Source organism: Schistocerca gregaria, chromosome 2 (genome assembly GCF_023897955.1).
Source record: "Schistocerca gregaria isolate iqSchGreg1 chromosome 2, iqSchGreg1.2, whole genome shotgun sequence".
In the NCBI taxonomy this organism is placed as follows: Eukaryota; Metazoa; Arthropoda; class Insecta; order Orthoptera; family Acrididae; genus Schistocerca; species Schistocerca gregaria.
The window spans coordinates 813,939,481-813,964,917 of NC_064921.1; the positions used below are offsets into that span (position 1 = coordinate 813,939,481).

At 43.4% G+C, this 25,437-nt stretch overlaps 2 protein-coding genes across 2 annotated transcripts; both read left to right on the top strand.

Moving 5' to 3' along the window:
• The first annotated feature begins 1,216 nt into the window (after positions 1-1,216).
• On the top strand, positions 1,217-8,995 carry LOC126335128 (uncharacterized). The gene is made up of 2 exons (XM_049998088.1): positions 1,217-1,372; positions 8,470-8,995. Exons 1-2 carry the CDS (start codon positions 1,324-1,326, stop codon positions 8,919-8,921), a joined length of 501 nt encoding a protein of 166 aa, XP_049854045.1. The 5' UTR covers positions 1,217-1,323; the 3' UTR covers positions 8,922-8,995.
• An 11,905-nt stretch (positions 8,996-20,900) lies between these two features.
• LOC126335127 (uncharacterized) lies at positions 20,901-25,236 on the top strand. Its single transcript, XM_049998087.1, has 2 exons — positions 20,901-21,009; positions 24,710-25,236. The coding sequence occupies exons 1-2, from the start codon at positions 20,961-20,963 to the stop codon at positions 25,159-25,161; spliced, it is 501 nt and encodes a 166-aa protein (XP_049854044.1). The 5' UTR covers positions 20,901-20,960; the 3' UTR covers positions 25,162-25,236.
• Positions 25,237-25,437: the final 201 nt, after the last annotated feature.

The window sequence follows — 25,437 nt, forward strand, 5'->3', positions numbered from 1 at the left end:
CTACTTATACCTCCCGAGGAGATCACGAATGTAAAATTAGAGAGATTCGAGCGCGCACGGAGGCTATCAGACAGTCGTTCTTCCCGCGAACCATACGCGACAGGAACAGAAAAGGGAGGTAATGACAGTGGCTCGTAATGTGTTCTCCGCCACACACCTTTGGGGGGCTTGCGGAGTATAAATGTAGATTTAGATACAGTTAACCGTGCAATTATTAAAAGGGAAACATTGCTTCTATAACTGATCATCTAACACGGAATATCAATCACAAGATCCCATCAAAGTTAAATAGTGAAATGGAATCTTTGCCCTCATTAGTAATCACAACACTGCTAATAACATTTCACCAGGTCACTTGAATAAGGGTGCGTTTCAAAAGAATGAATTCAGGTGAAGAAAGCGATATAGCGCTATGTGAAAACATCATGGGAAGTTTAGCACTCACACTGCGGTAAATCTACCACTGAAATTTCGAACTCAGCAGTCAACGATAAAACTACACCGGTAAATCCTGTCTGCAAGGAACGGAATACTTATCACCATCAGGGAGGGAAAAGTATGTGAACTGTGAAGTATTCCATAACCTCCAATATCAATATTTGCAACCATCAATAGGCGAAAAAGGCGTGCCAATAGCTTATGGAATTAAATGACCTATTTTCTCTTGAAATGCAGTAAGTGAAAGACATGACCCATTTGGTCTTTAAGATACTCATGAACATAAGTCGAGAATTTCGGTGATGGTACAGATTCAGATATAAGGGGAAGATTCCTGCATGTATTAATTACCAACATATTCATCTGAAGTGTAGGCTAACGTAGTAGTCTGAGAAGGGCCACAGTTGATTACAGTACACAACACACCTGGCAAATGGCGTATTTAACAATGGATACTTTAAAAGTCTGTGTGTATAAATGACTGCCAGAATAGGACTGCGTTACTGCATCATGTGCAGAAACTGTTGTGACTAGCAATTTCGAGTTACACAACATCTGTGTCCAGGGAGAAACACTGCAAGTTGATAAAGATATATTTATCCATTATCGCGTGATTATCTGCCGCAGACGGCAGTCAGATTACGTACTCTTACTGCCTCTTGTTAATTAATCTAAAGAGAACCAATCGACGTTTTTCAAGTGTTACTGCATGAATAACGTTTTTTTCAGATGTGCGTCAACGAGTGACACAACACAATTGTGCTAAAAGAGCAGCCCGGCGGACGTCAAAACCGGTGGCCTCCGTGTGTATAAGACGGTGTCAGCGATCAAAAGAAATCATCAGCTTCCTTCACTGAGGAGTGCAGACAGACAAGTACAGACGCCATGCTGAGACAGGCTTTAGCTATCCTGCTGATCGCAGCTGCCGCCAGTGGTGAGTGCGCCGTTTTCTCAATGTCTTCTAAGGTATTATGGACGGGTAGCAACATGATACGTGCATATTGTTGAAGGTTGTCCGAACAATACTCACAAACCCCTTTAAAATTATACAACAGTAGTACTTCAATAACAAGCTTTGACCGATAGTGTAGTGTCCTTCTGACAGTGCAGAGCGTTTCAGTAGACGCATCCAGGCACATTCTCAACTCGCAGACTTACATGCCGCAAACACTGCTTTTTCAGTAGTACATACAGGGTGTTTCAAAAATGACCGGTATATTTGAAACGGCAATACAAACTAAATGAGCAGCGATAGAAATACACCGTTTGTTGCAATATGCTTGGGACAACAGTACATTTTCAGGCAGACAAACTTTCGAAATTACAGTAGTTACAATTGTCAACAACAGATGGCGCTGCGGTCTGGGAAACTATATAGTACGATATTTTCCACATATCCACCATACGTAGCAATAATATGGCGTAGTCTCTGAATGAAATTACCCGAAACCTTTGACAACGTGTCTGGCAGAATGGCTTCACATGCAGATGAGATGTACTGCTTCAGCTGTTCAATTGTTTCTGGATTGTGGCGGTACACTTGGTCTTTCAAGTGTCCTCACAGAAAGAAGTCACAGGGGTTCATGTCTGGCGAATAGGGAGGCCAATCCACGCCGCCTCCTGTATGTTTCGGATAGCCCAAAGCACTCACACAATCATCGAAATATTCATTCAGGAAATTAAAGACGTCGGCCGTGCGATGTGGCCGGGCACCATCTTGCATAAACCACGAGGTGTTCGCAGTGTCGTCTAAGGCAGTTTGTACCGCCACAAATTCACGAAGAATGTCCAGATAGCGTGATGCAGTAATCGTTTCGGATCTGAAAAATGGGCCAATGATTCCTTTGGAAGAAATGGCGGCCCAGACCAGTACTTTTTGAGGATGCAGGGACGATGGGACTGTAACATGGGACTTTTCGGTTCCCCATATGCGCCAGTTCTGTTTATTGACGAAGCCGTCCAGGTAAAAATAAACTTCGTCAGTAAACCAAATGCTGCCCACATGCATATTGCCGTCATCAATCCTGTGCACTATATCGTTAGCGAATGTCTCTCGTGCAGCAATGATAGCGGCGCTGAGGGGTTGCCGTGTTTGAATTTTGTACGGACAGAGGTGTAAACTCTGGCGCATGAGACGATACGTGGACGTTGGTGTCATTTGGACCGCAGCTGTAACACGGCGAACGGAAACCCGAGGCCGCTGTTGGATCACCTGCTGCACTAGCTGCGCGTTGCCCTCTGTGGTTGCCGTACGCGGTCGCCCTACCTTTCCAGCACGTTTATCCGTCACGTTCCCAGTCCGTTGAAATTTTTCAAACGGATCCTTTATTGTATCGCTTTTCGGTCCTTTGGTTACATTAAACCTCCGTTGAAAACTTCGTTTTGTTGCAACAACACTGTGTTCTAGGCGGTGGAATTCCAACACCAGAAAAAATCCTCTGTTCTAAGGAATAAACCATGTTGTCCACAGCACACTTGCACGTTGTGAACAGCACACGCTTACAGCAGAAAGACGACGTACAGAATGGCGCACCCACAGACTGCGTTGTCTTCTATATCTTTCACATCACTTGCAGCGCCATCTGTTGTTGAAAATTGTAACTACTGTAATTTCGAAAGTTTGTCTGCCTGAAAATGTACTGTTGTCCCAAGCATATTGCAACAAACGGTGTATTTCTATCCCTGCTCGTTTAGTTTTTATTGCCGTTTCAAATATACCGGTAATTTTTGAAACACCCTGTATGTATACAGTACTACATATATAGCGATGTGTACATACATAGAGGCCGGTAATATTCGTACACAAGGTAAAAAAGGGCAGTGCATTGGAGGATTTACGTGAAAACGTTTCCGATATGATTATGGCCGCAAAACAGGAATTTACAGCTTGGAATGCGGAATATTAGTTGCAGATTTATGGGACATTTCATTTAGTAAATCAGAGAATACAGTATTCCGAGATCCATAATGTCAACGAGTGAGCCGAGAATGCCATATTTCAAGCATTAGCTCTCACCACGGTCAACGCAGTGGCCAACAGCCTTCACTTAACAACTCAGAGCAGCAGCCTTTGTGTAGGGTTACCATTGGTAATAGACAAGCATACTACGTGAAATGAATGTGGGACGTACGACTAACACATCCGTTAGGACAGAACGACGAAATTTGTTCTCAGTGGGTTACGCTAGCAGACGTCTGACGTGTGCGCCTTTGCAGACAGCACGACATCGTCTGCAACATCTCTCCTGGCCTGGTGACCGAATCGTTTGGCCCCGAGACGACAGGAAAACTGTGGTCTGGTCACATGAGTCCTGATTTCAGTTGGTAAGAGCTGATGGTAGGGTTCGAGTGTGGCGCCATGGACCCAAGTATACAACCTAGTTAGGAATGTTAGGCTCTTTACGACGACGGGACTCGTTGAAGTAAATTACATCCGTAGTCCCATGGTAACCCAACTGCGCAACAGGAGCGACGCACTGGCAGAACAAAATACATATTCTGAGATTCCTGCAACCAAAAGTCTAACAACGGAACGGGTAATAGGTGGGTTGCAAAGCGCGAGTAAAATGGTGTGGGTACTAGAAAGGTACGCCTAGGCTGAATGAAGTACGCTAGACAGAACGATTCTTGTGGGAAAAGTGTCTAAATTGCTCACAGATTCCCCTCCCCAAAAGTCTGTCTGTATATGACCCCGATGTAATGTCACGTCCATCCGTAGTGAAGTGAGGTCAACAATTTGACCGAGCCGTCACGTACATGGCTGATACTGGTAGGGAACGAAGGCCTTCGACATCTGACAGCAAAGTCTGGCAATCAGTGAACTGATTCGCACTAATCTCAGATTTTCGGGTGTTGACTCTGTGCTCCTCGAACTGTTAAATGACTAACGAGTGGATTTCTGTCGTCGTGATACTGAACGATTAGCAGGAAGTAGTGTCGAGCTGCCGGGCAGCCGCCGCTCCCAAGCGTTTGTTTGGCGTGGGCGTGACTCCCAGGAAATGACCGGCCCGTCCGCTACGCATTTATGTTTTCATAGTTATGCATGTGCCCCACTGTTCACTTGTTTACGTCTCATATTACAGAGGTTCTCAAACAGTTAAGTTAAGCTGCTTTCACTCTTCCCATAATTACTATTCTTGGAAACAAACGTATCAACATCCTGACATAAATTTGCATATTTCTACGAAATAATGCCTTGGAACACGTGAGGCAATACTGACCTCACGACTTATCTTAGAAAAAAGATTAAGGAAAGGCAAACCTACGTTTCTAGCATTTGTAGACTTAGAGAAAGCTTTTGACAATGTTGACTGGAATACTCTCTTCCAAATTCTAAAGGTGGCAGGGGTAAAATACAGGGAGCGAAAGGCTATTTACAATTTGTACAAAAACCAGATGGTAGTTATAAGAGTCGAGGGGAAGTGGTTGGGAAGGGAGTGAGACAGGGTTGTACCCTCTCCCTGATGTTATTCAATCTGTATATTGAGCAAGCAGTAAAGAAACAAAAGAAAAATTCGGAGTAGGTATTAAAATCCATGGAGAAGAAATAATGAACTTTGAGGTTCGCCGATGACATTGTAATTCTTTTAGAGACAGCAAAGGACTTGGAAGAGCAGTTGAACGGAATGGACAGTGACTTGAAAAGAGGGTATAAGATGAACACCAACAAAAACAAAACGAGGATAATGGAATGTAGTCGAATTTAGTCGGGTGATGCTGTGGGAATTAGATTAAGAAATGAGACACTTGAAATAGTAAAGGAGTTTTGCTATTTGGGGAGCAAAATAACTGATGATGGTCGAAGTAGAGAAGATATAAAATGTAGACTGGCAATGGCAAGAAAAGCGTTTCTGAAGAAGATAAATTTGTTAACATCGAGTATAGATTTAAGTTCAGGAAGTCGTTTCTGAAAGTATTTGTATGGAGTATAGCCATGTATGGAAGTGAAACATGGACGATAACTAGTTTGGACAGGAAGACAATAGAAGCTTTCGAAATGTGGTGCTACAGGAGAATGCTGAAGATTATAAGGGTAGATCACATAACTAATTAGAAGGTATTGAATAGAATTGAGGAGAAGAGGAGTTTGTGGCACAACTTGACGAGAAGAAGGGACCGGTTGGTAGGACATGTTTTGAGGCATCAAGGGATCACAAATTTAGCATTGGAGGGCAGCGTGGAGGGTAAAAATCGTAGAGGGAGACCAAGAGATGAATACACTAAGCAGATTCAGAAGGATGTAGGTTGCAGTAGTTACTGGGAGATGAAGAAACTTGCACAGGATAGGGTAGCATGGAGAGCTGCATCAAACCAGTCTCAGGACTGAAGACCTCATCAACAACAATGCCTTACGGACTAATTGTGTGGTCTAACTCATCACTTAGAAATAAAGTATTGATTGCAGAAAAACGAGCATAACCATAATATGTGATGAAACTTCCTGGCAGATTAAAACTGTGTGCCCGACCGAGACTCGAACTCGGGACCTTTGCCTTTCGCAGGCAAGTGCTCTACCATCTGAGCTACCGAAGCACATATGAAACTTCCTGGCAGATTAAAACTGTGTGCCCGACCGAGACTCGAACTCGGGACCTTTGCCTTTCGCAGGCAAGTGCTCTACCATCTGAGCTACCGAAGCACACTCATATCAGCGCACACTCCTCTGCAGAGTGAAAATCTCATTCTATAATATGTGATGTTTACCAGCGGACCTCATGTACGTACCTTTTCAAGGAGCTACGCATTTTAACTGTGCCGTTACAGTATATACTGTTTCTAGTTGAAGTCATAAATCATCCGACCCAGTTTGAGATGATCAGTGGTGCCTACATACCTGCAACACTAGAAAGAAAAATGATTTTTATTACCCATTGTTAAAGCTGCCATTGATACAAAAAAGGGTTCAATATGCAAAAATAAATTTTTTTGATAATTTTCGCATTAACATATAGCCATCATAAACCGTTTCTCGTGGACAAGGATTTTAGGCCTAGTTGCACGATTAGGACTGAAATCGTAATATGTTCATGAATGTTAACAGTAATCACGTGTACATACCCTCTTCACTGACTCATTCCATATCATTTTGATAAAGAATCGTTCACATGATCTATGGAACATGTAACTAGTTTATTAACCAATTAACTCTTAGTATGTCAGCCCTATAGTTTTTGCACGCTAATAGGCCCTCCCCTTCTTCGCAGTTGGTGGCACCTGAAGATGACGCTTTAGGATTCGAACCGGTTGTGCAATAAATAATAAATTACTGGCAAATGAAACGGATTTTTTTTCTGTTAATACAGACTGGTGAACAATACTCAAGAATCAACCGAACAAGTGTTTTACAGCACGCACTTCTTTCGTGAATGAATGATTACATTTATGTGAGATTCTCTGAATTAATCTCAGCCTGGCATCTGGTTGTCCTACAACTAGCTTCAAGTTCTCGATTGACCTTACGTCGCTTCCGATTGTTACTCCTAGCTATTTTGCCGTAAATACACAGAAGTCATGGGACTCCTCCTAGTATCTTGTCGGACCACCTTTGCTCGGCGCAGTGCAGTAACTCGACGTGGCATGGTCTCAACAAGTCACTGGAAGTCCCCTGCAGAAAATTTGATCCTCTGTAACTGACCATAGTTACGATAGGGTAGCCAGTGAAAGATTTCGTGCACGAACTGACCTCTCGATTATGACACATACAAGTTCGATGGGATTCACGCCAGGCGATCTGGGTGGCCAAAATATTCTATCGAATTACACACAATGTTCTTCAAAGCAATAGCGAATAACTGTGGCCCAGTAACGTGGTGCTTCGTTGCTTGGGAACACGAAGTACATGAATGGCTGCAAATGTAGCTGATCATAACCATTTCCAGCCAATTATCCGTTTAGCTGGACCACAGGAACTAGTCTATTCCATGCAAACACAGGCTTGTTGACGTTGGGTGCTTGGCTTTGTGGGGTCTGCGCCACACTCTAACCGTGCTATCAGCTCCCATCGACTGAGTGCGAGACTTGTCTGAGCATTTCAGGATTTTCCAAGATCTTCCAGGCTCCAACGGATAAGGTCACGGTGTCAGGAGAGGAGATACAGGCGACGTCGTGCTGTTAGCAATGGCATTCGCGTCGGTCATCAGCTGCTATAGTCCATTAATGCCAGATTTCGACGCACTGTCATAGCGGATACGTTAGTTGTCCGTCTGACATTGTCTTCTGCGGTTATTTCACGCAGTTGCTTGTCAGTTAGTACTAACAACTATACGCAAATACCACTGCTGTAGGTCACTGCCTTGTACGTGGTCGGATGTAATGTGTTAAATTTGGTATTCTCGGCACATGCTTGCTACTGTGCATCTCATAATACTGAATTCCCTAACGATATCCGAAATTGAATATTCCATGCATCCATCTCCAACCACAATTCCGGTTTCAGAGTGTGTTAAGTCCCGTCGTGTGGCCATAATCAAGTCGGAAATGTTTTCAGACGAATCACCGAAACACCAATGGTAGCGGCGTCCATGATCTGCTTTTTTATACCTTATGTACGCGAAGTTGCCGCCATCTGCATATGTACATATCGCTGTCCCGTGATTAGTGTCGGCTCATTGTAACGTTTACAGTGGTTTTTCACCAATACCGTAGTTGATCAATAATAGATTTCTTGACCTTTTTATGCGCAAACTTAAGTTTGGAGTCAACTGCCCGACTGCACACCGATCATCGAACATCCGCAGAATTTAATGCAATTGGCTTGTCTTCTGGCATTACCACTTTCAAGCTGACAACAGCACAACAACCACATTCTTTACCGTGCGCTCACTTACTGATGTTAAATCCAAGCATGAAAGAATCTAAATATTACACCGTGCCTGTAAAAATGCTATATAAAAATTTAGACGTTATCCACCTAAATATCCTCTAGGCTACTCACAGATCTTTACTATTAGTCTGCTTGCTGAAGCACCATCTAACTATTACTATGTACTAACTGTTATACTATTTGAGCTTGTTGCTATGGTGTGTTTCTAGCCTCATATCCGAAGAGGACAGTGCTGTTCCAAGACCCTGCTGCCTGGACCGGAGAACATAAGTGCTGCATGGGTGTCTTCAACACGCCCCACCGCTACCTCGGAGCGTACAAGGTGACGGCCCTGTACTTCAGCAGCCACGTGCGCAACTACGCGACGCTGGAGATCGGCCCTGAGCAGCAGGACATCAGGATCACCATGAGCGAGTATCCCCATGGCGGGGACTCCTGGAGGACAGTGGCCACCGGCAACTACTCGGGAGTTGCTGAGCCGACGCAGCTGCTGAGGATCCCCATCACCTACGAGACCGACCCCAATGCCTCCTACCTGTTCGAAATTCGGTACCTTGGATCCCTCACCTACCCCAGCTACGGTGACATCGATGTGTCTGCGGGACCCTACAATGGTACGCACAACATGTTCATACTTGGTATTGACTACGAGAACCCCTGAAGAGACAAACACCTGACTTCAGTAGCTACATTTAGTGTCAACTTACCTGTTTAAAATAAAATGTGTTACTAATAGACGTTGATTGTTTTTTGGGCCCAAAATAAAAAAAATACCTTGTATCCCATTGCCTTTAAATCGACATTTGAACCGTACGCTGCATCTTCAACATGAGGCTACTGCGATAACTTGTGCTGGGAACAAATATCATTCGTCCTAAGTGTGGACCCAGCTGGCGTCAGTGATAGCAACAGTCCTCCAGCACCTCAGGTACAGATCTGATTATGTCAGAGTCTGGGCGAAACCAGTGACAAAAGTTAAACAGAAATGTGTTCGTGACTTTTTTCACAAAATAATAATACTAGATCATGGCCGTCTTTTGCATTGTGTTATCTGGTTTGTCAGTATTAATGTTTGACTGCAGAAAAATGGGAGCTCATTCTGACATTATAGCAATTTAAATCCATTCTTTTCAATAATAAATTAATAAACGCAGTATCGTGTATGTTGTCCAGGATTAATTTACTCAGTGGATCTGTTTTCGGCTTACAAGGCCATCGTCAAATTCTAATTAGCTATAGGCATCAACGAAGTTACAATGTTTATGAACAACAATGGAAATAGTGGTGTTCATCTAGACTCCACCAGAAATACACAATAACTATTATGTTTCACAACAGAGTGATAACGCAATTAAAATTTAAAAAGCTGGACATAAACATGTACAGGATGGAGAAAAATTGTGTCACGAAAATTTAGCCCTTGATAGCTAATGCTAGTAGGAACCAAATTACTAATGTTGTGTAGGTCGACAACCCACAATTTTTAAAGTACGGAAACTTGGCGCCACGCGCTCCGATTAGCCGCGGGATTTCCCTGTTGCCCGATGCTCTGGACAGCGCATGACCGCGGAAGCTTAGCCTGCCGCCGACAGCGAAGTATCCAAGGCAGCCCGCACCCTCGGTGGCAGCGCGCCAGCCTTCCTCTCTGTCCGCCGTGGTCCCGACACATCCATTGTAGTTTCATGATAAGACTTACCGAGAACAAACCCGTCAACAGCTGTCAGTTCGCGTACAAAAAGTCTTTTACAAAGTGTGTCGGCCCGGTTTGACGACGCATGAATTTGTCTTCAGTGAATGCCCCCTTTAGCATCTGTAGATGGTCATTGTATGGCCGAAAACGGTTATGACTGTGTCATAAACATGTGATTGTGTCTATAAATAAACAAAAAATTTTACAAGAGAATCAGTCACGCACTCCATAGACAAAATGTCGTTTTATTTTCAAAATTAGAGAAAGCTTTTGACAATGTTGACTGGAATGGTTCAAATGGTTCAAATGGCTCTGAGCACTATGGGACTTAACATATATGGTCATCAGTCACCTAGAACTTAAAACTACTTAAACCTCACTAGCCGAAGGACATCACACAACACCCAGCCATCACGAGGCAGAGAAAATCCCTGCCCCCGCCGGGAATCAAACCCGGGCGTGGGAAGCGAGAACGCTACCGCACGACCACGAGATGCTGGCGTTGACTGGAATATTCTCTTTCAAATTCGGTACGTGGCTGGGGTAAAATATAGGGAGCGAAAGGCTGTTTACAATTTGTACAGAAACCCTGTGCCTGTTATAAGAGTCTAGCGGCATGAAAGGTAAGCAGTGGTTGGAAGGGGAGGGAGAAAAGGTTGTAGCGTATCCCTGATGTTATTCACCTGTATATTGAGCAAACAGTAAATGAAACAAAAGAAAAATTTGGAGTAGGAATTAAAATCCATGGAGAAGAAATAAAATCTTTGAGGTTTGTCGATGACTTTGTAATTCTGTCGCAGACAGCATAGGACCTGAAAGAGCAGCTGAACGGAATGCACAGTGTCTTGAAAGGAAGATATGAGATGAAAATCTACAAAAGCAAAGCAGGATAATGGAATGTGGTAGAATTAAATAATACTGAGGGAATTATATTAGTAAATGAGACACTTGCAGCAGTAGATGAGTTACGCTACTGGGGAAGCAAGAGATGTAAGTGTCAGGAAGTCCTTCAAATGGTTCAAATGTCTCTGAGCGCTAAGCGACTTAACTTCTGAGGTCATCAGTCGCCTAGAACGTAGAACTAATTAAACCTAAGTAACCTAAGGACAGCACACACATTCATGCCCGAGGCCGGATTCGAACCTGCGACCGTAGCGGTCTCTCGGCTCCACATTGTAGCGCCTCGAACCGCACGGCCACTCCGACCGGCAGGATGTCCTTTCTGAAAGTAATTGTATGGAGTGTAGCCATGTATGGAACTGAAACATAGACGATAAATAGTTTAAACAAGAAGAGAAACTTGCTAAATCTGGTGCTACCACAGATTAGATGCGTAGATCACGTAACTAATGAGGAGTTACTGAATAGAATTCGGGAGAAGAGGAAATTGTGGTACAACTTGACTAGAAGAATGAATCTTTCGGTAGAACATGTTCTGAGAACCAAGGGATCACAAATTTAGTACTGGAGAGAAGCGTGCGGGGTAAAAATCGAAGAGGGGGACCAAGAGATGAATACACGAAGCAGATTCAGAAGGATGTAGTGTGCAGTAGTTATTCAGAGATGAAGAGGCTTGCACAGGACACAGTAACATGGAGAGCTGTATCAAACCAGTCTCTAAACTGAAGACCACAAGAACAACCCCAGTCGGTAAAAACGGAAGACTGTTTTGATCGGCTTGGTGTCCGCCTATCACTTTGTGCGACTGTTCACAACTATTTTTCTCAAGAACGGGTAGACATATCAAGTTGAAATGTATGTGACATATTAACGTCCACAATCTCTTAGGGGTGTAAAAATCAAAGCTTCTATGTCAATGCATTAAAGAAATACGACCATACATGTCGCTCATTTTGATAGTCGCAGATTCACTTATCAAACCCTACAACGTACTTCCCGTTGATGTAGAGCACGAAATTTGCCAAGAAGCAATGTTTCACAGTACAGCCACAGGAAAAATTCTACACACTGCGACTTTTTAATTATATCACACGAAAAAAAGTTTGGCGCTTCTTATCCGATTTCGCACTTGAAATTACAACACTCTCGAATGCCTTGGAATCCCCAGTGTCGATTAAATCGGTGCCAGTGTTGCAGGGAGCGTTGTTCAAAGACAATGCGAGGAGATCGTTCGGCATCTAATTTTATCCTAAGAATACGAGAATGCCTGGTGACTCCCATCCACATAGCAAAGATGGTAAATTATACAATATGATCGAAGTGCTACTGATACATAGGTCGCTGTCTGATATACTTTGGTGTATATCTTTGAGAATTAACGAAGCATGAACTTACTGCACAATCATGTATTTGCCGTCCACGGTAGCCGAGAGGTTCTAGGCGCTTCACTCGGGAACCACGCGACTGCTACGGTCGCAGGTTAGAATTCTGCCTCGAGCATGGATGTGTGTGATGTCCTTATGTTAATTAGGTAAAATTACTGAAAATGATTTTACTATCAACTATGATGCTTATTATTAAAGTACATCGACGGTAGCTTTTCCATCCCAACAGTTCACTAGTACGCTATTGGCTACCACATAATGATTGACTGTCATCGCTTGTCTGAGACTGCGGAAGAGTCTTGGTGGTGGAGGCAACACCTTTCGGGAATGGCAAACACTGAAACACTGTTCGTGTGCATGTTAGCAATATGAAGAATGAATGAAGCGGAATAATGTGACATCAGCTATCCCGTCACTGTAAATGAAGAGTTTAAATGTAGAGGTCGTTCATCACCTTCGGACCGCAGTTTCGAAACGCCCCGCAATGCCTGAAAACTCTTCCAGTTTCCTTATGTTTTGACTGTCTTTTATTTCAATCACTCAGTGTGTGGGTGTGTTGTGGGATCAGCAGCATCAACATGAATTGCATCGTGCCATGTCTAGTTTTGTGTGGGAGCCAAATCGACTAAAACATGTTAATGTCTGTTTACAACCTGACACAGGCTTCGAAGTCGTGGCGGGAAACAAATGTATATGGCAGTGTACAAAGTGTGTTACAGCAGAGAAAGCAATGTATCAAACAACGAAACAGGGACCATCGGCTGCGACTGATAACCTGTGGGATGTGGTCCTCGTACAGCACAGGCGATGAAACTATACATTGGTCTGTGCAAGCGACGTCGATCAGTAACCGCTTGCTCCAATGGATCTATACCTGTATATTTCATAGGATCGCCACATATTTTCGATGCCGGCAAATAGGTCGGTATTCGTTTTCGATACATCGCAAGAGAGAGATGCGGTAAAAATCTGTCGGGTGTCGTTAGCGAAGCTTACGTAGTTTGTAATTTTTCTTTGTTGGATGGTACGCAATAACAATGATAGACTGTTTGGGTGATACACATTAATGAACCCTGAGGGACGCAGATCTGCTTCGGACTGCAGTACCTGTATAATGTTGAGTCTTCCTAATTTTCCCGATAAAAAACACCACCATAACTGTTCGTACTGTTTTTTATACTAGTCGTATTCCATGAGCCGGCTTCGTTTGGTGCTGACCGTAGACATCGTTCACGGGTGGTGGGGCTGCGTCAACACTTTCCCATTTCCACCGAGTGGTCAAAGCACGGTCCTATAGCGTTAACGCAGCTCACTCTGTTTGTACACGGCTTGCAGAATGTGGTAGAAATATCTCTCTCCGACTTCTGGGTACAATGATCTCGCTATCAGCTGCGGCGTGTATTACAGTACATCGTTCCATATCAATAGTGTCTTTTCCATCGTGAACGTCCACTGCGCATGCTGATGATTACCGTATAATGATTGACTGGCACCGCGCGATTGAGATGGAGGGAGCCTCGGCAGAACACCCGGTATCTGCTACCTGTCGCTGAGGTGCATGGGATTAAATGTAGAGGTCATCACCTCCATACATTGTTTGGTAGCGTTCCTCAATGCTACAGACTGGTCCTATTTCAATATGCTGCGATCCGCTCCAAATGTTTCTAGTTTTTTCACCAATTAGGTGACAGTCTCCTTTTATTAGTACTACTCCATGCGTGTTATGAACAGTACATTCCGGCGATGGTCAACACCGGAACATTAATAATGTACATGACTGCAAAATGAAGGATCAATGCTTTTCGAAATGGAATACCGATGTATTCGCTACCCTGTCGATGGGAAACATGAGCTTAACCGTACTGGTCATCATCTTCGAATAGCTGTTGGAAGTGCTCAACAATACCTCAAACTCTTCCAATTTCCATATGTTGCGATGTCTTTTACATTTTCGTCTACGAGAAACATCACATCTGTGTTTTATTTCTAGCAACCCGTGTTGTGGTAGCTGCACAGCTTCTGCCATGAAATGTTCAGCTTTCTATGAGAGCCAGAGGATCGAAAAGTGTTAATGTCAGTTTAGCAGCAGCTGACACAGATCACTAAGTCATGGTAGAAGAAACAAAGTGTATGGCGGTGAGTTACAGCCGAAAAAAAAGTATTAAACTGCTTTTGAAGGAACGATACAGCAATTCTCTCGTGAGATTGATAGTCTGTTGGATATGGTCATCCTCCAGAACGACGAAACTTTACAACGGTTTGTGGAAGCGACTTCGATCACGACAAAGATGCAGAGGGACTGTCTAAAAAACAGCGCTGGAGTTCTTGCTGTATGTAATCGTTAGCAGATAGGTTCGAAAAAGGTGAGTCGTTCAGAGATATGATAATGGTACGAATATGAATCACCGGTGGCTGTAATCATTAAAAGACATCCCTACAGGCTCCAACACAAGTACGTGGTAGAATGGATAGACTTGATTCCAAATTGCAGACAGTGATTCCACACGAAAGCATGAACTAACAGCTACTCGTATGTGTGCCTGTAGACTCAACACCACTTTTTATGCATGGTGACGGTAATATAGTGGCTATGATCCTGTTTTTAATAGTACAGTTCTTACGCGAAATGTATGGTGTTGGCTGTAGAATCCCTCTGTGGTCGGCTTCAAAGGTCAGTTCTCAATGTTCCTCGAAGAGAACATCATATTTCCTCCTGGGATTCCCATTGATATACCTCGTGAGTGTAATACGACTACTGCTAAGAAATTAACTCACCATGCAAACTGTCTCTCGAGATCAATTTAATTACTTAGCCTATTAAAATGATATAAATGACGTGCGGACTGGTGGGTGGAGGAGATGGTTAGGGCACCAAAGAAAGATTCCTGACAGGCATTTCCTTTATTTTTCGTTGCGAAGATATCTGTTAACGAAATTTCAATCTCCCACCTACACAGGGGGAGACGGGCTATCACGATCTGTTTCGTGATGCTATGGCATCGCACAGATAAGAGGAGACCTGCCACAGAATTATAGATTCTTGATGTCGAAAATAAAATGAATGTGGTTATTTTTCCGGCATGTGGGCCAATGGCATGGCAGACTGTCTGAAATGTTTGTAACACATATGTGCATGACCGTTTATTTACATCCACTGAAAACGAGAGATGCTCTAATGTCGTGTAATTTGTTCAGCAAGCTAACATAAATTGCTTAATATAGATTTTTTTTATCTTTGGGGTTTATATTCTCGCTTTTTCTTTACTACGATGACTGTTTCGAGATAACGAGGACATTCTACGGTGAACGGTAATTTTTGGAGCAAAATGGTCAAAGTTTTTTTTCCCGATTTTACACATAGCGGTCATGTCTCTGCTGATCATTTGTGATCGGTGCCAGTGCAATTCGTTATACGTCTCAATATAATGAAATGAGAACTGTATCTTTCTTGGAGTCGAACGTAAAACCTATTCCGATTTTGATTAGAAAACTAAACGAACATGGACTTAGGCTGTTTTCGTGGACAGAGCACATTTATTATCGTCGCGTTTGTGTTTTCCGTTTTCAATAGTTATATTGCTATAGGAGTCACGTTGATATTAAATAGTCCAGCGAACGGCGGGCTGCTGCGGGCGAGTTCCCTCAGAGACCGCGGCCTTCCCTTTAGACAAAAAACCCACGGTCATTTATCGCGGATCTGAGGGTGTCACACTTTGTACTAAGGGCACTGCGTTGTGAGGCTGTGCTCGCTTTAGGTGGGAGGCGCTCCCTGTTCCATAAGCAGCCGACTTTTGAAATAGCCATCTGGAGTTTTTTCTGGATGGGAGGGGTTGTGCTACTAAATTTCCCTTTTCTGTTGTCTAGGACTGTCGCCTGAAGGAATGCCGCTTATCGCGAGTGGTCGCGGAGGACCTGGTAAGGCCTGTAGCTGCCGTGGGGGAGGGGGGGGGGGGGGGTCAGCAATTGAGCCACAGAATAATAACAGCAAAGGGCGGACAGCGGCTTGCACGTGCCACGAGGCGGTCGGTGGAGTAGTTGGCCGTTTAAAGAAGCCTGTGATTGTACATCGAGGAGAACGCACATTGAACTACCATCCCCTTTGCAGTCTTTTAGGACGACGATTTCCCCCAGTTACATGTACTGCATTATGACCCTTTCATTACGAGTGCTTGTTTTTGCTCGACATTTTCGAAGTGTAATTAGAACTGTCACGTATTTTTTTTCTATATGTTGCGGTAGCGTGTATTGGCTGGGCTTTAGGATGGTTTTTGAGCGGGCATCTGTAGTGAACTGTGACGTCAAACAGCGATAGATTCTGTATGCCTAACGTAATACACTTTTTAAACTCCTCTCGGTCAAACATCAGTATCTCGTCAGTTGAACATATTTCCTACGAAAAGAATAAAGATAATACCTTAAACACCCCTGCCTTTTTCCCACCAGCTTGTAGGTGAAGGGTAGAGATTGAGTGTGTCTGTCACAGTTATTGAGTTGTACTGCGTAATTTTATTCCCAGCATGGTAACACCAGTATATGGTACCGCCAAATTTTGTGTAGTATTGCCCTTTTATGTCGTCCTTGTGTAGCGCTATGCATATAGGTGCGTAATTAGGCCAAATCTTTGTGACTAATAACGTAATTAGGATCGATCTTTGAGCCAGTTTCTGGACCAAAATAAATAATGCACACTATACTAACCTTCCTCTTCCGCATCTGGAAAGATTCCATGTTTTTTTTTTCGCGTGAATGGGGGCTTTCCATCCAGTAGAAACAGAGTTTGAGTCTCGGAAAGGGCACCGCCCTTTTTAATTTCCCGTCAGTTTCAAGCGCCACTGGTGGTAGAATTGTGTTAAGGGGCTTAAATTGGGCTTTCTGTCCAGGAGGAACAGGGTTCGAGTCCCAGAAAGGGTTCCACCAATTATAATTTCCCTCCAGTTCGTGGGTGGAGAGTGATGTGGGACGTCAGCGCAGCCCCTGAGCCCAAAATGTTTCCGCCAACATTCGAAATTCCGGCCAAAATTCGAAATTCCCGCCAATAAGGAACTAGATAAGGAAAGGAGATAGGGTAGGAGTCAGTGTAGGAAAGGAGATAGGGTAGGAGTCAGTGTAGGAAAGGAGATATGGTAGGAGACCAGTGTAAGAAAGGAGATAGGGTAGGAGTCAGTGTAGGAAAGGAGATAGGGTAGGAGTCAGTGGAGGAAAGGAGATAGGGTAGGAGACCAGTGTAAGAAAGGAGATAGGGTAGGAGTCAGTGTAGGAAAGGAGATAGGGTAGGAGTCAGTGTAGGAAAGGAGATAGGGTAGGAGTCAGTGTAGGAAAGGAGATAGGGTGGGAGACCAGTGTAAGAAAGGAGATAGGGTCGGAGTCAGTGTAGGAAAGGAGATAGAGTAGGAGTCAGTGTAGGAAAGGAGATAGGGTAGGAGACCAGTGTAAGAAAGGAGATAGGGTAGGAGTCAGTTTAGGAAAGGAGATCGGGTAGGAGTCAGTGTAGGAAAGGAGATAGGGTAGGAGACCAGTGTAAGAAAGGAGATAGGGTAGGAGACCAGTGTAAGAAAGGAGATAGAGTAGGAGTCAGTGTAGGAAAGGAGATAGGGTAGGAGTCAGTGTAGGAAAGGAGATAGGGTAGGAGTCAGTGTAGGAAAGGAGATAGGGTAGGAGTCAGTGTAGGAAAGGAGATAGGGTAGGAGACCAGTGTAAGAAAGGAGATAAGGTAGGAGTCAGTTTAGGAAAGGAGATCGGGTAGGAGTCAGTGTAGGAAAGGAGATAGGGTAGGAGACCAGTGTAAGAAAGGAGATAGGGTAGGAGACCAGTGTAAGAAAGGAGATAGGGTAGGAGTCAGTGTAGGAAAGGAGATAGGGTAGGAGTCAGTGTAGAAAAGGAGATAGGGACGTTGGATAGGGGAGGACGGTGAGGAGGGGGAGGAGGCTCGGGCCCACGTGCTGGCTGAGGAAACAAGTGACGTCATCTGGGAGTGGGCTTGGGTGTAGTTGGGGGCAGGTGTGGTCAGAGGAAGGGGGTGATCAATTGATCAATTTAATTAATTTGCATGTCAATTTGACATCAAACGTGGAGTGACGACTACATCACCCTACTACTTTGCTTCATATGTGCTGTGTCTCTGGATCGAACTCCAGACCAGCAGCTTTTTTTCCATTCCAACGTAATTCCAACTACAAATATTTGTGGTATTCCACGATACTGTGTCATAACCTAGAACCGTTCAAGAATGGAAAATAATCAATAAAATACCAAGCACATGCAAAAATTCGGCGTTCATTATGAAACTTTACAACAAATCATTTCGGTGCCAGGTAGAATATTAAGATCTCTGTAAAAAGGGACAGATATGTTACGGTTGATCTTCTTTTGTCACATTGTACTGTCTTTAATTTTTTATCGTTGAAGAGAGTGTGGGCAGAGGGTAGTATAGTCGTTCACAATTCAATTAAAATCATTCAAGTGAAGAAATCGGTGTACATAATTGTTGTTTTGGTCCTGTGGCACCTTTTACTGTAGAGAAGGAGGAAGTGTTTTGTGGTTCTTCAAGGCTGTAAAAGGAAGTAAGTGAAAACGGAATAATTCCTGGCCGGCTTGTACTGTATCAAAATGGCCACTTGTAAGAGAGTAATTATCATCCTTTCCAAGAGCTAACAATCTTTATCTTTCGGTTTTAACGCTCTAAACATAAAAGGAATTATAGTTTTCTAAAGGTCAAGTCATCAGAGAAGCCCTCTGCCTCCTGCATACCGGTCTAAAACGAGGCAGCTAATTTTCTTCTAGAGCGTGAAATAAATGTAATCATGAAATCTAGGAAATAATCCATTCATACCTCTCTCGCTAATGCAAATCCCTGTTGTGTGCTGCGACTAACCATTCCTTCGAGAATCATCCTCAAATTTAGGGATAACTTTAATAATTTTTTCATAACGTGGGGCCACAGTTATAGTACATTTCTTTATTTGCAGTGTTACATTTACACGATCATGATTTTGGCTTAAAATGCCATTATCAAATGTTTTAATGTTATACAGTGCCTAAAATGGCATACTGTCGTATTTAAAATACACTATTAGACACATTGTCTAAGGGTCAATATTTCTAGTAAAAGCCTACAGCTTTGTTTTATCACTGAGTATAGCATCTTGAGTCAAGATGGCGCTATGGTTGGCCCGCTAGATGGCGCTGTCATAGGTCAAACGGATGTCAACTGCGTTTTTAAAATATGAACCCCCATTTTTTATTACTTATTCGTATAGTACGTAAAGAAATACGAATGTTTTAGTTGGGCCACTTTTTTCGCTTTGTGATAGATGGAGCTGTAATAGTTTCTTCTTTACGAGTAGAAAGACAGGTTTCTTTCCGTACCTGATTCATTAAGTTGTATAACGAAACGTTGTGGAGAGCGTTTCCTCTTCATTATATTTTTCTTCAACTAGAAAATCTCAACATATAACACTCAAACGTATAAGAGAATAGTACTGATCTTGTACTACATCAGTTCGGCAAAATAGCTCCATCGACACGTACCAAAAAATGATGAATATGACTGGAGATGCGAATCTCACATTACAAAGGTATTACAAGACAACGAATTATGTATTCAGAGAAGTTCATATTCGATTAATAATTAACTTTAGGAACGTTTCTCAATTATAGTCAGAAACGTTATTCTAACTTTAACAGTAATAATGTAATTTCAATTATCTTTAAAAATTGTAATCAAATTATTTAACAGAGGGTTTTTGGAATAATTCATCATTACAGTTTTTTTAAGTTTGTATCTAAGTGAAATAATAATCTTCAATTTATTTAATTATAATAAACAAAAGAATTTATATCTGAAGAATGTACGTGCATTGAGTAATTCATTTATCTGAGTGTATCGAGGAGTACAATACATAGCGAATACGGACCATTGGCTAGTTTCATTATAATGTGATAGTGAATTTGTTCATGTGTGTACAGAGGATAGTCGATGACTTTGTCTACAGCTTCAGTGTACCTGTACTATCAGCATTAAAAGAAACATCAAGTTTACCATGGATGTTTGTCTTGCTGGTCTAGGAAGGAGTGAAATGACATCAATTTAAATGACCCCTTGGTAGGTGGTCGCAGTAAAAGTAATTAATTTCGACCGTTGAACATCAAAAGTAGGGGAAGATTCCTGTAAATATTCTTTACCCACATATTCATCTGCCCAAGTGTAGACCAACGTACTAGTCTGAGAAGGACCGCTGTTGATTACAGTACACAACACACCTGACAAATGGCGTATTTGACAGTGGATACTTAAAAAGTCTGTGTATATAAATGACTGCCAGAATAGGACTGCGTTACTGCGTTGTGTGCAGAAACTGTTGAGACTAGCAATTTCGAATTACGCAACTACTGCGTCCAGTGATAAACACTGCAAGTTGATAAAGCATATATTTATCCATTAGCGCGTGATTATCTGTGGCAGATGGCAGTCAGATTACGTACTCTTACTGCCTCTTGTTACTTAATCTAAAGAGAACCTAAGTATTTACTCTCGTACTTATCCATGTTTTTCAAGTGTTACTACAAGAAAAGCTTATTTTCACATGTGCGTAAATGAGTGACGCTAAAAGAGCAGCCCGACGGACGTCATAGCCGGTGGCCTCCTTGTATATAAGACGATGGTAGCGTTCAAAAGAAATCATCAGATTCCTTCACTGAGGAGTGCAGACACACAACTACAGTAGCCATGCTGAGACAGGCTTTAGCTATCCTGGTGATCGCAGCTGCTGCCAGTGGTAAGTGCGCCGTTATCTCAATGTATTATGGACGGGTAGCAACACGATATGTGTAAACTGTTTTAATATGTCCCAAAAATTACGCGCAAATTATTTTAAAAGTACACAACAGTGGAACCTGGAAGCGGGCTTTGACCCGTAGTATAGTGTCTTTCTGACACTGTAGAGCTTTTCAGTAGACTCATTCATCGCATCTCAACTTCTAGCGCCATATGTCGGAAAGAAGTGAGTTTCGTGATTTTTATTAGTATATACTCCACTTTTTCTTGTGTGTTTAATTTTTTTAATATAACCTGGTTAGGACTTTAAGGCTCTTTTATAGGATGGGTTACATAAAGTAAGGTACACCTGTAGTCCGGTGCAAACACAGTTGTGTCCTGTCAGAAGAGAATGTGTGTTCTGGGTTTCTTTCAGACTCAGTTCTGCTGTGGGTCAGATAAGAGGTGCACCACAGTAGACATGGATACTAGAAACATACGACAAAACTGAAGTACGCTGGATCGAACTATTCTTGTGGGAAAAGCATGTAAATTTCAAACAAATTCACCGCGAAATTCTGTCGATATATGGACAAGACGCAATGACGCGTCCAGCTGCAGTCAAATGAAGCCAACAAAATCGACCCAGATGGCACAGACATGCTGGTCGGGAAGGAAGGCCATCGACATCTAACACAGGCGATCGTGGAACTTTAAAAATGGATCACAAACAGTCTTGACCCTAATAAAACATTTATTTCAATGTTTACCTGTTTCTATCACTAGACGACTATCCCCAGATTCTTATATCCCGATGGTAGGTTGTGGCTGGGAATGAAGCAGGTGTTATGGCTCCAGGAACGTCAGCTGATGTTCGTGGAATCATAACACCTGCTCCGTTCACCGCCACAGCCTACCTGATATAAGGATCTGAGGACGGTCACATACTGACTGAAACAAATAACCACTGAAATAAATGTTTTAATTCGGTCGACACCGTCCGTGATCCATTATTGAAGTACTTCCAGAGAGACTGCTGTTTCTCCACGAGAAATGTTCTCGAAAGTTACTAATCGAGGAACTGATTAGCAGGAATCGCAAATTTTGCAACGATGAGGATGATGACTCAGCAATCGTCGAATGGCTAAGTGACCCAGGGGTGGATTTCCGTCGTCGAGGAACTGGAAGATTAGCAAGAAGTCGTGTAGAGTAGTCGAGGCGGGCGTCGTGGCTGCTGGTCCTACGCTCCCATGTGTTTGTTAGACGTGGGTGTGACCCCCATGACTGATTGCACCGATTGCCACACATCTAATTTCCCGTAATTGTGCAAGAGCACCACTGTTTACTGCTTTACATCTCATTTTGGTATGTCATCATCATTGTTCTTATACGATAGTAGGTCCTCCTCTTGTTCGCACTTGGTGTACGCGAAGATGATGCTTTAGATTACGATTTTTTTCTATTAATACAGGATTTTGTTCTATTAATACAGTTCTAATCAGCAAGGATGCCAGACTGATGAGCAACGTAATAATCAGTCGAACAAGTGTTTTCTATCACGCATTTTTTCCCAGACGAATAATTACAATTACGTAACATTCTTCGAATGAATATCAGTCTGTCATCTGACTCTCATACTATTAGATTCATGTGCTCGATGCATTTTATGTCTTTCTCGAATGTTACTTCTGTTTTCTTTTTTCGGTAAATACGCTGAACAGACAAAAGTAATTAGATGCATGCTAATATCGTGTCGGACTTACTTTTTCCTGCCGTTCCGTAGTGCAGCAACTCGACGTACCATGGACCTAAGAGGTCGTTGGAAGTCCCCTGAAGAAATAGTGAGCCATGCCGGCTGTATAGGCATCCATAACTGCAAAAGCTTCGCCGGCGTATGAGCTTGTACATGACCTAACCTCTCGATTGTGCTCCATAAATGTTCGATGGGATTCATATCGGGCATTTCCTCGGATTGTCCAGAATGTTCTTCAAACCAGTCGTGAACAATTGTGGCCCAGTGATATGTTACATCATTAACCGTAAAATTCCACAGTGGTCTAGGAAGATGAACTCCAGGAATGGCTGCAAATGGTCTCCAAGTAGCCGAATATAAACATTTCCAGCCAAGGGGCTGTTCAGTTGAACAGGAGGACTCCGTCCATTCCCCACTACCAGCTTGCACAGTGTCTTGTTGACAACTTGGGCCCATGGCTTCGAAGGGTCTGTGCCACGCTCGAATCCTACCATCAAGTCTTACCAACTGAAATCGGACTTATCTGCTCAGGCCACAGTTTGACAGTCGTCTAGGGTCCATTCCAAAGTTGTCTAGGAACATGAACTCCATGAATGGCTGCAAATGGTCTCCAAGTAGCCGAATATAAACATTTCCAGCCAATGGGCTGTTAATTGGACAGGAGGACTCAGTCCATTCCCCACTATCAGCTTGCACAGTGTCTTGTTGACAACTTGGGTCCATGGCTTCGAAGGGTCTGTGCCACATTCTAACGCTGCCATCAACTGAAATCGGACTCATCTGCTCAAGCCATAGTTTACAGTCATCTAGGGCCCATCCGATATGGTCACGAAGGCAGGAGAGGCACTGCAAGCGATGACGTGCTGTAAGCAAAATGCATTCACTTAGGTCGTGTGCTACCATAGCCCGTTAAGGCCAAATTTGACCGCACTGTCCTATGGACACGTTCGCCGTACGCCTCACATTAATTTCTGTTGTGCTGTTTGTCTTTTAACACTAACAACTCTACGCAAACACCTGTGCTCTAGGTCGTGAAGTGAAGGCCTTCGATCACTGCGTTGTCCGTGGTGAGAGGTAATGGCTGATATTCAGTATTCTCGGCACACTCTTGACACAGTGCATCTAGGAATACTGAATTTCCTAGCGATTTCCGGGATGGAATATGTCTAGCTCCAACTACCATTCCGCGTTAAAAGTCCAATTGTGCAGCTACACTCACTTCGGAAACATTTTCACATGCATCACCTGAGTATAAACGACCTTTCACACCTTTTGTACGCGATACTGCCACCATCTGTATATCTATATATCGCTATCTCATGACTTTTGTCACCGCAGTGAGTTTTCACCAATCTTACAATGGAACAGTAATACATATCTTCACCTATTTATGCGCAGTATGTTGGTCAACTGCACGACTGTCCACCGAGCATATCTTTCTGTAGTTCACTAGGCTCAGGCGTTACCACCTTCCTGTAGAGAAAATATCATCTGCAGATAGGCTCAGGATCTTCCAACGTTATCCAGTAGTCCTCACCTCGTTGTCATTTTCTATATTGTCAGTCTGAAATCTAAGTACGACTACGAAGTAAATATTTTGCATCGTCTGTAAAAATATGTAGCACAATTTAGTCGTTCTCCACCAGTATACTGCCGGCTGGTGTGGCCGAGCGGTTCTAGGCGCTTCAGTCTGGAACCGAGCGACCGCTACGGTCGCAGGTTCGAATCCTGCCTCGGGCATGGATGTGTGTGATGTCCTTAGGTTAATTAGGTTTAAGTAGTTCTAAGTTCTAGGGTACTGATGACCTCAGTAGTCCCATAGTGCTCAGAGCCATTTGAACCATTTTTGAACCAGTCTACTCATGGTCGTCGACATATTTACTGTGTGTTTGGTTACTGAGGTTACATCTAAGCATCACTACATTGTAACTATTACTCCAATTGATCTTGCTGTTTGGTACAATTCTAGCCTCGTACCCGAAGAGGACAGTCCTGTTCCAAGACCCTACCACCTGGACCGGCGAAGGGAAGTGCTGCATGGGTGTCTTCAACACGCCCCACCGCTACCTCGGATCCTACCTGGTGACGGCCCTGTACTTCAGCAGCCACGTGCGCAACTACGCGACGCTGGAGATCGGCCCTGAGCAGCAGGACATCAATATCACCATGAGCGAGTTCCCTGCTGGAGGGGATGCCTGGAGGGTGGTGGGTACCGGCAGGTATACGGGGGTGTCTGAGCCCACGCAGCTGCTGAGGATCCCCATCACCTACCAGACCGACCCCACGGCCGCCTACCTGTTCGAGATCGTGTATGGTGGCCCCCTCACCTACCCCAGCTATGGCGCCATCGATGTCTCCGCGGGACCCTACAACACGACAAGCAACTACTTCATACTCGGTATTGACTACGAGAACCCATGAGAGAACCAAACTCCTGACTGCAGTAGCTGTAATTATTGTCAACTTATACATTTAAAATAAAACGTGTTATCAACAGTTGCTGATTGGTTTTTGACCTAAAACAAAAATTGTTTGGATCCCATTATTTACGAATGGTAGATCTGAACTGTATGGTATATCTTCAGCATGAGGCTATTGTGGCATCTGATAAAAACACATACCGTCCGAACGCCGTGTCAACCTCACGCCTTAGGCGTCACCGCATGCGGAGCAGCACGTTGTCACTACATCGCTCTC